Below are 14282 nucleotides of genomic sequence, written 5' to 3'. Positions count from 1 at the left end.
GCTTTAGTCTATTTGTTTATGGTAAATACAGCTGAGGTCATCATCTTCTCAAACCTTTGCTGGAGACAGGTATGTATTTTCTCCACTCGTTTTTCCAAATTTACATTTACTCCAATATAAAACATCCCCTGTTTCCCAAAGGTCAACAACATCCACACAGCCCTTTGAGCATTTTACGCATCCTTCAGACCAGGCTCAGTCGATGAAGGCTTTTCTGGGATGCTGGAGCATCTCGGATGGATTTCCAGAGGTAGAACTCTGCTGCCAGTTTCTGGGCTGACACTGACATCTAGTGGGGTTGGTAACTCCTGAGTATGCCCTGTCAGCAGTGAGTATTCTCACCACCAGCAAGAAATCCATACGACTGCTATAAAATACTAGCATCAAAACTGGATACTTTTCCACACGTTGCTCATTTTTGCCTCTTATTGATATCTAGACATTTGCACCTAGAGACAAACATGTGGTTTGCACTCTTCTGTAGGAGTTTAAAAGATCTTCTTTGAAATCAGAATACCACTGTGGGGATGGAACATTAAATGGGATCACTGGGACCCGTGCTGTGTCACTCAGCACTCCAAAACGAGGACAAAACTTTCTCCCTGCTGAAGGCCGAGAGGTCAGATTTTGTTTAGAACACAAGGAAATGGTTTTCCTGGTTTTGTCTGTGGTTCCCTGGATACAACCAAGGAGCAAGCCAGCTTTAGGAAGCAAACATGACATTCCCTTTGGAATGCAAACCCATAAATTCTTTATGACAGGGAGGCCGTGACTTTCTGAATGCAACCAACACGTAGCTACAATCACCACAGGACTTCACGTGAGCCCACAGGGATTCTGTGTTTGCTATAAAACATATGAAGTGTCAAAAACCTGCATACAAGACCCCAATTACAACCCCACGGCATTCAGCAAGACTCTAAACTGAGGAAATCGTCACTCAAGGCTTCATTATCATCTCCCAAACTCTTTACGCATAATGAAGGCCTATCATAATGGACCAGTCAAGCTTCTTATTTAGTACATTTTTCTGCCTCTCAATGAAGCAAAACCCAGACGGTTTGAGAAGAAAAAAATCTCCATCACCTCTCTTAACCCTGGAAGATAAAAGTGAGTTGACACTGTAGAGTACTAAAAATAGCACAGGGTAGTTATCTAGTGAGACAGCACTGTATTCCCATGGTAAACCTGGAGACTTCTCTGCAAACACAGGAGACCTGACTCAGCAGTATTATGCAGTCTAAGGGCAGGACTGGGGAGCAGAGGTCTTTGATTACTGCCAATCCAGGCAATCTAGACAGGTCTGAGAATTCAAGTTGGACAAAGACTTCAGAACTCAACTGTGGATTCACTTGTTTTACTGCAGTTCCCAACAGGATAACTTCATTTAGCTTCTGTTCAAGTCCTCAAAGAGAACCAGCCCGTGGTAATTCTAAGATGCTTTTGAGCCTACAAATCCATCCCAACATTCCCGTCTGGATTAGACCACCTCAACTCCATAGGGCTGAAGTACAGGCCACCAGCACAGGGCACTATGGATAATACAGCAAGAGTCTCTTCCTTGGCTCACTCACCGTAAAGAGGTTGGACCGGCGCTTGGACTGTTTACGGACAGGAGTTGGTGTGTTGGCAGTGGGAGGAACATCAATCCGTAGCTCCTTCTGGCTGGTGCTTGGAGTTGATGGGACAGAGGAGGAATAATCACTTAAACTCCCTCCTCCATTACTGGTCTGCAAGGATTAAAGTCAGTTTTAAACAGTGATACACTGCTTTCAAGAAATTACAATCCCCAGCTGTCTCTTACTTAGTCCTGATACACAAGAACAGCAGCCTATGCTCAGGAGCACAGTGGGAATGCCCTACTGCCACCTTCCACACATGTCTATTCTAAGCCCTTTCAATATTTTCCTTGCCATTAGGTTTTGAAAACAGAGCTAGTTCTGTTGCTGTGGAATGTACAGTTTCATTCTACACAATATAACCTAGCTGGATAGAAACCCTTTCATTTGGTGTATTAGTCTATGAGTAAGCAAAACATTGGGGAAAGTCTGTAAATTCTGTTTTCTACTTTAAAATCCCAAATTCTGCCCCAAACCTAAGAAAAAAAGTATTTAGTGCCATAGAACTGCATAGCTGGACTTGATCCTAATCTGGAGACACCAGTTCACTGAAAGTAATTCAATGTTGTAAAATGGCTACTACAGGGAGAGACTGTTCTGAACAACCGTCAGAGAGTTTTGATAGTTCCGAGATGCTTAAGTCATTGGTACAGAGATCGACAACTTTAAAGGAAGACATTCCAATTTATTCCAAGTAGCCAAAACTGTCAAGTTACATCATAGTCTTGAAAGAAATAAAACACTTAGTCCATAAAGCAATTAATGAACTGAGGTAGCAAGTCACTAATATCAGGAAGGTGAGGAGACTGGACAGAATGGAAAGAACCAAAAGGTGAAGAACAACAGAGTCACTTTTTTGTTGTATTTAATTATTACTACACTTAACATAAGTAAGTACTAAAAACATAATTAAAAGAACGTGGAAGTAGTCTGGAAAGACAAAACAACAGGTTTGGTTTTTTTTTCCCTATGGATACAAGTATCCATATCTTTTGCGGATACAGAGGTAGTGACAGATCAAGGGGTGATGGGTTCAACCTGAAACAGAAGTTCAGGTTGGATATAAGGAAGAAGGAAGGTTCAAGGGATGCATGGGGATGATGACAAATGAATTGCTTTAACCTGCCAGAACAGGGGAGATAGAGATGAGCTCTTAGGCAGAAGCTCTTCCCTGTAAGGGCGCTGAGGCACTGCTGGCACAGGGTGCCCAGAGAAGCTGTGGCTGCCCCATCCCTGGCAGTGTTCAAGGCCAGGTTGGACACAGGGGCTTGGAGCAACCTGCTCCAGTGGAAGGTGTCCCTGCCTGTGGCAGGGGGTTGGAACTGGATGAGCTTTAAGATCCCTTCTAACCCAAACCAGCCCGTAGTTCTATGATTCTCAGCTATAATGCACATGCTGATGGGGGACTGGTGCAGGGCAAAGGAGGAAAATTCTGCACGCTGTCGGTGAAAAGCTCACCAGAAGAGCAGCAGTGGGTAAAGGGTCTGGACAACAACCCCCACATAACTTATGGGGGAGCAGCATAAAGGTCTGCGACACACACAAAAGGGTGAAAGAACCATTTTAGAGCAGCCAACTTTCCTAAAAGAAGGTAAGAGGGTACTCCCAGGATGCCTGAGGAGGATTCTCCCATGACACTTAGCCTGTTATTTGGTCTCATCTTAATTGCTGTGGGTAGGAATTCCTCAAGTAAAGCTGATCAAAAGGAAAAGCACTCCAATGTCTACTCTCCATCATTGCTCCTACACCACTGACTGGTCCTATACATGCACAAAGCTGCCATACAAGCAATTGTATGGACAAGAATCTCAAGTTGCAAGCAGTCAAGATGAAACCTCTGAAGGAGAACCAAGCAAGAGACAAGCCTTTGTCCAGTTGAAGTCTCTTCTAATGATTTCAAGTCTTCTTCTGATTCTTCCAGCTTTGCCAAACTGCCTTTTTATTAACTTCTAAATTCAAGAAGCAAAGGATAAAAGGAAGAGGTATGAGAGAAAGGCCAACCACTACAGATGGAAATACAGGAACATCACTTCTGGAAGTCACTGTTTCTCTGTAAACGACAACGTGTTCCTCAGCTCACTTCCATGTCACAAAATAGGGCTGACAATACAGTAAATGAACTTTTTGATGGCAAAAGTTCACTTCTAGTGTCCTAACAGACAATGGCCTGCACAAAGACACACCGAGCCTGTGGAAGTCAGTGATTCCCTCTCCAAACCAACACAGGGAAGACTCTTGAATGAAAAGGTTATGACAAAACACGTACCTGAGAGCCTCAAAGTGATTGCCAGATGCTTGCTGAAGTTCAAACAGCCAAACCACTCGCCATATCAGAGGTGAGGAGGGTGGTGTGGAAGCCTTAATAACGTGGCTCACAAAAGAAGGGATAGGAAGAGAACATCTGGAAAGTCAACTACTGTAAAACAGCATTAGGAAAGGAGACCAGAGATGCTGGTGTCAAGGAATGGCTTTCAGACTAGAATGGGGAGAACTTAGTGGCCACTCTGCCATGACTGAACCAAACCAGGGTGGGGAAAATGAGGGAGAAAGGAAGGAAGCACCCATTAATGGGAAACAGCACAGAGCACACTGAACATTAAACTATGCAGCTGCAAGGCTCACCCAAGGAGAAGGTGACAATAAGTGATGAAGGTGGTGGAGAAAAGAAAGATCAGAACAGGGTTATGCCCCAAAACACTTAGAAGAAGCCTGTTCTACAGAAAGGAGAGGAACAAGACAAGAACATTCAGATGGACATTGACAACAGGATGTGAACCACAAGCTGTTGAAAAATAAGGGTTGCATCTCTGTTTCAAGATATTGATCCAGTTGATAATGCACCAAAAGCCTTATTTTTCGAACTAAAATGAACACATTTCTAGCCTAACTGCCTATTGCCCAGACAGAGCACACACAGGATTCCCTAAAAATTTACCCTTTTTAATCTTTCATCATCTCAGAGCATCATTTTAGACTTTCTGATGTGAGACACTTGCTCCCAGATTTGTAAGTGATTTATTTTCCAGGAATGAGTAACTCCTAAAGGGAAACATATACAGGTTGGGCATTCTAGTCCCCAAAGCCAAACAGGGGCAGTTATTTCTCTTCACACATACTAACTCCATTGGATTTCCACCTTTTTTGGTTTCAAAATAGGCTGTATCAAATCACTGGCTGGACAATAAATATGATCTATTTCAAGAAAAGAGTTACAAGTGGAAAACTTCAAGGTTTCCACAGAATAAAAGCATGGCTTCCAACACCCAACAAGCTCCAACTCCTACTGAGGGTGCCACAAATTAGCAAATGTATAAACCCCATATGGCTGCTCTGAAACACCTCCATGGAGAGAATGGGTTTGACAAGAAAGAGGTCAAACATGACTTCCAAGATATAGCAATATCAAATGCAACCAGACAAGATATTCTTGGTAACATCTGAGTTTAATGCACTGTGCTGAAGGAAACAAAAGGTGGCAAGGCGTCTGTGTCAGGTTGGTTGCTTGCACCAAATCTCAGGACCTTGCCACATTAAGATTGTAGAGATCAGGTTCCTGCCGTTAGTATGCAAGCGCTTAATGAGAAGCTCACTGGAATGAAGGACAGGATTTAGGACACGTGGCAATAACTGGAAGTCACAGAAATTAATGTTTGTCTCAGTTCATAAATATCAAGTCAGTGCACGTGAAGAACACTCTTCCTTACAGCACTTGTAACCCGACACAAATCTAACATAAAACCAGTTGTTGGCTGTAGACATGGTCAAATTTGTGGCAAAGAAAGCAATGAAATAAGCACTTGAACACCCACTGGGACATGACACAGCTTAATGTTACCTTCTCAAACAAACCTTTCCATCGAGCTGCTCTCAGGATTTGGCCATAGCTGAGATGTCAGCATAAAGGGCCATTTCTGAGCCACTTCTTAACCAAAGCCATGGCACTAAGGACAGAGGTCTATCTAATGACTCTAGGGAAGGAAACTATTAGCCTCAGCACAACCATTTACACAGATATGTTCCTGTTTGGCTTTCTGGAGTGTCAGACTGTCCCATCCTCATTAAGGCACCATGCCTATTCTCAAGCTTGTTTGGCTTGTGAACATACACAGTACAACCTTGTCCTTCCTTCCTTCTAGAAGATAGCGAGCCTGATGGTGGTCAGTGTACTTCAGCACACCCATAGGCCTTTCATTTCAGGGAGATGTTATTACTAGAACACACCTTGTGTGCATGGCCAATACTCCAGTTACAGAAAAGTATATACCTTGGGTATCTACACAGGCTTCTAGCTTTGCTGCTGCATAGATTGATGCTAAAAACCCTCAAGGTCATGGCAGCACGAACAAATTTAGCAGACTGTGCTGTAACTAGACAAGAACAACTCAGATGAAGCTATCAACCTGGCATAACTTGGCCAAGCAGGTCCATTCAATGCAGCTACCCCAAAGGCAATCACTGCCAATGAAAGCATTAAAGCATTAAACCCCATGGCAGCGGTTGGAACTAGATGAGCTTTAAGGTCCCTTCCAACCCAAACCAGGCTGGGATTCTGTGATTCTAACAACAAGGTAGAGGAAAGCAGACAGACCAAAAAGCGCCAAGAGAATGTGAAGACAACTTCTGAAGATAAACCAAGCTGGCACATGCAAGTCACCTCAATGAAATCACTAAGAACATATAATAATTAGCCAATGATGTGACAACAGGCTGCAATAACACAGTGGCACAGCAGAGTTATAAACTGGAAAACCCAAGAGAAGATCAAGTCTGAGTGTGAAGTTTAAGAGGCCTTAGAAAGAACAAGGAATCAATGGGCTAACAAAACTAACACAGGCACCTTACTGTGGTCCTGTGAAGATGAAGAAAGGAGGAAGAAGTACACCAACAGATGCACTGAGTGTTACAATTGGAGTTCTAGAGAATGCACATCGAGATACACTTGTGTATTGCACATGAATGAAGGGGAATATATATATATATATATGCTTACTTTAAATAAATGTTAGAGAAACAGACCAATAAATACAAGATGTTTGTGGTGTATGTTGCAATGGTGTAATTGTTTGCACTATTAAACAATAATGCAAATATTTTCACTTCTCCTTTAGTCTGTATTTTGCAATTACATGAAAAAGAAGGAAAAGCTGCTTAAGCAATATCGTCCCTTCTTTATTCAAGTGCCCAAAATATCACAGCAGAATATTCCATCCCAAATGACCCCCACTATAAATAAGATAATTGTACCCCACCATTTAGTGCTTACCCATAAGCAGGTCTCATATACAGTAAAATAATGGATGATTAAGCTGACTGCACTTTGCTTTTAATAGTTTAATTTACATATTTAGACAATCATGGTGTAGTAAAAACTTTATGGAGGCATGGTGCTGGCATAAATAATGCATCTTCACATACCTGCAGCAGGGAGAAGGGAGCAAGCTGGTGTGCTAGCACTGGTTAGTGAACTATACATTAAGCTCTGTACCTTTCTCAGGTATAATGCAGATCTCCCAAGAGAGTGACACTGAGGACCAGCAAATGTATTTCTTTGCAGAAAGAAATACTCGTAGTATAGGCAGACATGGAAATATGGTGCCATTTCAATCCCTTCTTACAGCAGAACAAAGAGCTGAGTTCCAGGAAAGGCACGAAGCATGAAAATACACACAGACTACAGCTTTCAAGGAATTAAAGTCAGTGGTAGACAATCATTTCATTTTCACCTTCAAAACCATAGTCCACCAGTAAGTTCACACAGATAGGGACTCACAGCTGGAATCTCCACATCAGAGAATACAATCCCAGCCTGGTTTGTGTTGGAAGGGACCTTAAAGCTCATTCAGTTCCAACCCCTGCCACAGGCAGGAACACCTTCCACTGGAGCAGGTTGCTCCAAGCCCCTGTGTCCAACCTGGCCTTGAACACTGCCAGGGATGGGGCAGCCACAGCTTCTCTGGGCACCCTGGGCCAGCGCCTCAGCACCCTCACAGGGAAGAGCTTCTGCCTTATCTCCAACCTGAACTTCCCCTGTTTCAGTTTGAACCCATCACCCCTTGTCCTATCTCTGCAGTCCCTGATGAAGAGCCCCTCTCCAGGATCTTTGCAGCCCCCTTCAGACACTGGAAGCTGCTCTGAGGTCTCCATGCAGCTTCTCTTCTCCAGGCTGAACAGCCCCAATGTTCTCAGCCTGTCTTTGTATGGGAGCTGCTCTATCATCAGTTCGTCTGAGGAGAGGCTGAAGTCCTTCACACAAACATCAACTATAGGTGTCATGCCATGGGGTTTGCAGATGTTTTACTGCAGTGTAAATAGGCACAACTCCAGGTAACTACTCAACAGGTTACCCAGGACAGGGTTACTTCACACAGACTGCTGATTCACATTGAGCACAGGTGGAATGTACCTAGGACCAACAACAGCGCCCACCTGAGCTGCTTTACGGTTTTGGAACAACGCGATCTCCACTTTCTGGGTCTGGGCAGAAGAAAGAGTGTTTTGGAACTGCTGGATATTTGCACTATTCTTATAACTTAATAATTCCTTCCTGCTATGTCAGGTGGAAAAGACAAGCAACTCCATTACAGGAATGAGTTTAGGGAAAAGGAATTCCTATGTGGTTTTGTGATGTAAAGGTAACTCACATGCTATTTTGAAATAAGGTTTTGTGTGGTCTACAAGCGTATCATCATGCCTAGGAAGATCAGCAAGGGGGTGGCAGTAGGGGCAATCAAAGGTGGGATAGAGATACGGAGGACACTAGATACAGAGGAGGCTGGTCTATACTGCCCTGGTGTTCATTATTTCTTGTGGATCTTCAAAGCAGAAGGCCCAAAATAGACCCAAAATGCCCTGTGTCCGATAAGAGCCTTTTAATAGACTTAAAAACACTGCTCCCTCTCAAAACAGCTCAGTCTATCTCTTGAAGGGTTCATTAAAATGAGAACGTGAGCTGTTAACTCAAGTACTTCCTAATGCATCAGCCAGATGAATTATTTCCTACCAGAATATAAGCAATATTGCACCATCCTTCTTGTTGGCACAGTATACAATAGTTCTGTCCATCATGAATCATAAATAATAACCTTGGATTTGAGAGTAAAATTCTTTGCATGCATTCTGTGCTGCCCTAAAAGCCAATATATGTATATGACATACTTGCACCAAGGGCTATTGGCTCTGGCTATGAAAGGGTTCTAAGTCAAACCCTCACCCTGACCGACATACAGGCATTATAAAGCCAAGAGAAGGAAAGCGGAAGCAGAACCTGCTGCAAACACAAGTGGATTTTGTCATTGGAAGAGGAAGCATCTCATTCTGTGAAAGAGGTCTCTGGAAACAGAATACATGAGCGTTGATGTGTCCGAGAGCATCTTTTGCAAGGGGATAGTACTTGGGTATTCACCACCTTGGACGATAGGACATGAGCACAGATATGCATCCAAACACACAAACAATTCTTTCACCATTTGAAAACTGGAAACTATTGGGTAGAAAAGCCCTTCTTGGTATTAAGCCTTAGAATGTCCCCCAGGGTATGCAAAGGGCAGTGTGGGGAAGGTGACATCTCTTTTCTGTTTCTCTTTTTGGTCTCTAAAACCTAAACTCTTGACTGCAGGGCCCATCTGGAGAGTTTGCAGGAGTTAGATCATCAGGATGATCCAACAAGAGAAGGAACAATATGTTTCTTTATGTGAAGTGATCTGTGTAATCACTACTTCCAAAGGCCTTCGCTCCTGTGGCGAATGCAAGTGGCAGGGCACAGGAATGGTAACATTTTTGATTCACGAAGGAAATCTTCAGTGAAACATCATTACGTCAAAAGAGATGCTCTAAAGGGCAAGACAGCAGCCAGTCTTCCAGCCAAGATCAGAGACGGCAAACCTTCCCCCAGATCACCTGAAACTTGGAATTGCAGTTGCAAAGTGCTTTTAAGTCTAGCATAAGGATTCAGCTTCCTTTCCTTAAATAAGGTCATACTGCCTTTAAGTGCAGCACAAAGGCGGTAAGACATGAAAAAGATTTATGGCCTGTACTTTTAGGCATGACATCAGTCTCAGAAGACAGACAATCTCTGACTGGGATTGCAATTGTCCCATTAGAGAATTACGCGAAGTGGTAAAGGCAGTAAAGAACACAATTTCATTTTTATTGAAACAGATTGTAGGGATCCTTACCACAAAAGCTGCCTTGTCTTGATTCTCCCAGACAGTTCTTATCACTGGCAAGAAGTCTGCTTTACAAACTGCTTATCTAGAATTTGGCTTCCAAACTAACCTTGGGTAGGAGACTGGTAAGAACCTAGATATTTGATGTTCTGCAGCAAACAAGCTTCATTAACAAGAAGGGTGACCATAACTGCTTTAAGACAAGGCAGAACATAGCAGCTTAGCAGCTGGCTAAGACTGGATAGTACAAAGAATCATCTATCCTCTTTAGACTAAAGACTTGAAAAACTATTCTCATCCTGCTTGTTTTATCTGTGGTCTCGGCCTGCTGGCTGAGTAAACCAGGTCGCCCTTGGATCCAAGAGTAAGGTCCATACTGGAAATAGTGCCATTTGCTCTCCACATTTCTGTGACAGCACAGTTTTCTCTTTCACTACTGAAGAGGATGGGTCTCAGCCCCTACCCGCAGCGTAATTCCTCTCAGTCTGAAAGTGTGAACACACACAGCTGACTGGAGGAAGCTGCTTGGAAGAAAACATTCCACACAGATGGTTAGTTCCAAGTGCCTGTGGCAATGAACTGCTCAGATACAGTGGCTGAGGAAACTTGGTCAGTGTCAGATATGACAAGAAAGGGGAGAACATCTTCCATGTGAGGAACTTGTGCTTCCCCAGAAGGTGATGGGGTTCTTCAGAAGAGTCGTGCACCTCAGAAACAGGGGAGCTGAACTTCAGCATTTCCTTGTGGTGTGATCAGCAGAAGGGAGAGTCAGTCTGAGGTATCCACGCTCAGCTCAAGGCAGAACATCTCACAGCAAAGAACTAAGACCAAACTGGCATCTGCATCTTTAGAGTTAACCCAGGGGTGGGAGTTTCCACCAGAGCACAAAAGGACACCAGTCACTACAACCACAGGAAAACCACCTTCATCTTGTGGTATAAATCTGAACAGAGTGCTTTCAGAATAGAATAAGATGTCAAAATAGACTGGGGGGAGGTGGGGAGATAAGAAAACTTCTTCCCCCAGGTAGAACACTTCTTCATTATACATTCTCAGCGTGGGAGAAAGGTCCACAGATAAAACCAAACCTCACACGGGTGGCTTGAGGCTGCAACATAACCTCAGAAGACATTGGCGGACTCTTGGGTTCAGACTGACAAACATGCCAGGAGAGCTGGTGGGCATCACACACTTTAGACCGCTCTAGTGGCAATGAGGAATCCAGGCCACAGCCTGTAAGGCTCACAGTGACGGCCCTACACAATCATCTGCTGAATGAGAGAGCACAGCAGGAACACAATCTGCCTGGCTGCAAAGGTCTTGGAGCTGAATGACAGAGCTTATATACATCCTAACTGTGAGCGCACACAGAGATTAGCACTTGACACTGGGAAATAAAGACAGCGAGGAAGGGTACCTCAAGGGAAATACAGAGGGTGCATTAATGCATGTGGGTAACAACTCTGCGAGTTAGAAAAGTGCCATATTAACCTTACGTCTCCAAAAATACCATCAAGGCCATCAGACTTTCCTGCCATACATTACAGTAGCATTTTGTTTTCACACATAGTACCTACAAGACATATATTGCTGTCATTCAAGGGGAATCATTTCAATTAAGCATGACATGACAAGAGACAGGCAATTACAACTGCGCACAGCGCTCACAAATGTGCAGCTCTAGCATGCTAACCACTGAGATACCCAGCTATTAGCACTTAGCACACAACTGAATGAGAAAAAGAACCAAAACCATAGCGAGGTAATTGTAAAACCCAGCACAGCAAATCCTGCTATAGTAACAATTGGTCTACTCAGAGCAGCAGGCTGCTGGGCATAAATCAGTGCATATGATCAAAGATGGCTTTAAAGCCAAACTATTTTACTGTAGCAGTTCCTGAAACAAAGTTAAGCCAATTAAACAAAACCCAATATTGCTTCAGACTACAGATCACTGCTACCCCTTCCAAAAAATGCCAGCTTCTTATCAAGCAGCAGAAAGTGCCCTGACATTAATACAGGAGATGAAAAGCAATCTCTGTTACTTTGTCAAGCAAGCATTCATTATAGTCTGTACCTGGCTGATATGTACAGCAGAAACCTGGGCAGAACACACAGATGAGTGGCTTGGAGAGTTTGGCAGAGATTTGCAGGGTCCAATTGAGAGCTGCTGTTTCTTCCTTGTTGCAACGATCTTCTGAGCAACTGAAGAAAAACAGAGCATACAAGAAGGTAAGCTATAGTATACACTGGAAAATACAGTGTGGCATAAGAACACAGAACAAACAATACGCAAAAGAAGGTTTTCCATTGCCAAAGCCTACTCCAAGGCATCTGGGAGAACTTAGAGCACCTTCAGGGCCTAATAGGGTGACAAGAAACCTGGAGAGGGGCTTTGGACAAGGACCTGTAGGGACAGAACAAGGGGAATGGCTTTAACCTGCCAGAACAGGGGAGACTGAGATGAGCTCTTGGGCAGAAGCTCTTCCCTGTGAGGGTGCTGAGGCGCTGGCACAGGGTGCCCAGAGAAGCTGTGGCTGCCCCATCCCTGGCAGTGTTCAAGGCCAGGTTGGACACAGGGGCTTGGAGCAACCTGCTCTAGTGGAAGGTGTCCCTGCCTGTGGCAGGGGTTGGAACTGGATGAGCTTTAAGGTCCCTTCCAACCCAAACCAGTCAGGGATCCTATGAAACATCCAATTAAGATGGCAGATGCCGATCTTCCACAATATGTTCCATGTGAGACTTCATCTCCGTTCTCCACATGGATGAAATTGTTCCACAGCTCTTACTCCACCAGGTGAGCACCAGAGAACCAGTAACATCCCAGCAGAAGGGGAAGTGGCAGGAGTTACAAAAAGCAATGCCAGGAATGCTGTAACAAGCTCAATACACGCTTTAACACCACACTAACAAAGCTTATATGCATGCATTTTTCATTCTTCTTTGGGATATCCTCCTTGCAGATAGAACATAAAGATGAACAACAACCAGGCTCAAGTGTGTCTCGCTGCCATTTACTAGTACAGTCCTGAAAGGTGTCCTGCATCACAGGAGGAAAGATGTCCATTAGGAAAGCTTCACTCCTAGTCCAAGCTGGTTTAGTTTACAAGGAGAGTATTCTCTGCTGCTGCTGAGGAAAATAAGGTGAACTTCCCTTCCTTACTGGATACTGCATCAGGATGATCAGTTTTGGAAACCACAAACTTAAAGCATTTAAGGTCCATTCCAACCGAAACCATTCTAGGATATATGATTTTAGGAAACAAACACTAACTGGAATAATAAAACTGATGAAGGTTTCCTGGCACAGAATACCTTGATTAGTGGTGCCACCCACCCCACCCCATCCCATCCCATTTCCTTATGGAAAGAAACTAAATTCAGCTTCACCGCATGCAGTCATCTCCATGAAGTGAAGCACTTTATGCAACTGGTGCAAAGGAGTCTGCAGTCACTTGCACCGCCTCCACCAAAGCCAGCCAGGGAGGCAGAACAGCACCAGTTATTGGCATCTACTTAAAAAGCCACGCAGAAGCTGCTTGCAATGAAACTAACAGCATTCAATCTGTCTGGTTCAGAAAATACAGGAAGATATTTATGCAAGCGCCACCATTATTTTCCCCAATACACTGTAACACAGGCAGAGATCTTGGGCAGCAGCAGAAGCGCACAATTTCTTCTCAAATGAATGCAATGCTAATAATAAACTGGTCTGTGGGTTATGTTTTTCATGTAAATGAATGATGCCACAGCCATGATTTAGTGAGAACACATCATGTAAAAAATGGCTCCTATATATGAAGAAGCAGCTTCATTAGTTACATCCCACCTCCAATAGGCCTCTTATCATCCTGAAAGGATGATATCAATTAATTTATCTTCCCCTGGCATATTGATCATAACCTTCATCAGCTAATCATGTTTAAATTACAGAGGAATATCGTGGCACTCTGTCATTTCAGACCCATTGGTTTATCGATCTGGAGCCTGGAAACCATGTATTCAACTATTTTAAAACACATTAGTGGATGCAAAGAGCAAACCGAAGGTCAGCTTTCAGCATATGCACATGGATCTGTCTTCATCGTACATGGTAAAGACCTAAATTAAGACCAAAACTGAATTAAAACCCACATGTGAATGAAAACCACCTTCCCAGCAAAAGCATCCACTCTCTCATGGGAGAGGTAGTTAGTCAAGGGAAATATTTACCTCTTTGCTTCCATCTGAATACAGGTGTGTTTGGAGCCGCACATTAACATATATAATGCAGTCTTGCCGAATGAGGAAAGCACAAGGAAAATACAACCTAAGCCAGGCCGAACTCACCTACTCAAACACACGAAGGGAACGCTAGCCGAGTACTACAAAAGCATACACGAAGAGGATAAATACGTTTTCAAATGCAAAAAGAAGAGTACAAGTTGTTACGCTAGAACTGTGAATGACTCCAGAACTAGGAATTACTGATGTGTGGATTACTCTTACTCACAAAGCG

At 43.6% G+C, this 14282-nt stretch overlaps 1 protein-coding gene across 8 annotated transcripts in view; it reads right to left on the bottom strand.

The window, feature by feature from the left end:
* Nucleotides 1–14282, bottom strand: part of AGAP1 (ArfGAP with GTPase domain, ankyrin repeat and PH domain 1) — a 320437-nt gene that overhangs the window by 167730 nt on the left and 138425 nt on the right. For all 8 annotated transcript variants that reach the window (XM_057422254.1, XM_057422264.1, XM_057422272.1 and 5 more), the window contains 2 exons: nt 11862–11989; nt 1575–1730 (listed from right to left, as the gene is read on the bottom strand). In XM_057422254.1, the coding sequence (XP_057278237.1) occupies nt 1575–1730; nt 11862–11989 (284 nt within the window). The remainder of the gene's footprint in view (nt 1–1574; nt 1731–11861; nt 11990–14282) is intronic.

This window comes from Pezoporus wallicus, unplaced genomic scaffold, assembly GCF_028554395.1.
Source record: "Pezoporus wallicus isolate ANWC-B61680 ecotype Strahan unplaced genomic scaffold, APGP_CSIRO_Pwel_v1 contig_3488, whole genome shotgun sequence".
Classification (NCBI taxonomy): domain Eukaryota; kingdom Metazoa; phylum Chordata; class Aves; order Psittaciformes; family Psittacidae; genus Pezoporus; species Pezoporus wallicus.
Note: the sequence above shows the minus strand (reverse complement) of the source record. Positions and strands in the feature narration are given on the sequence as shown.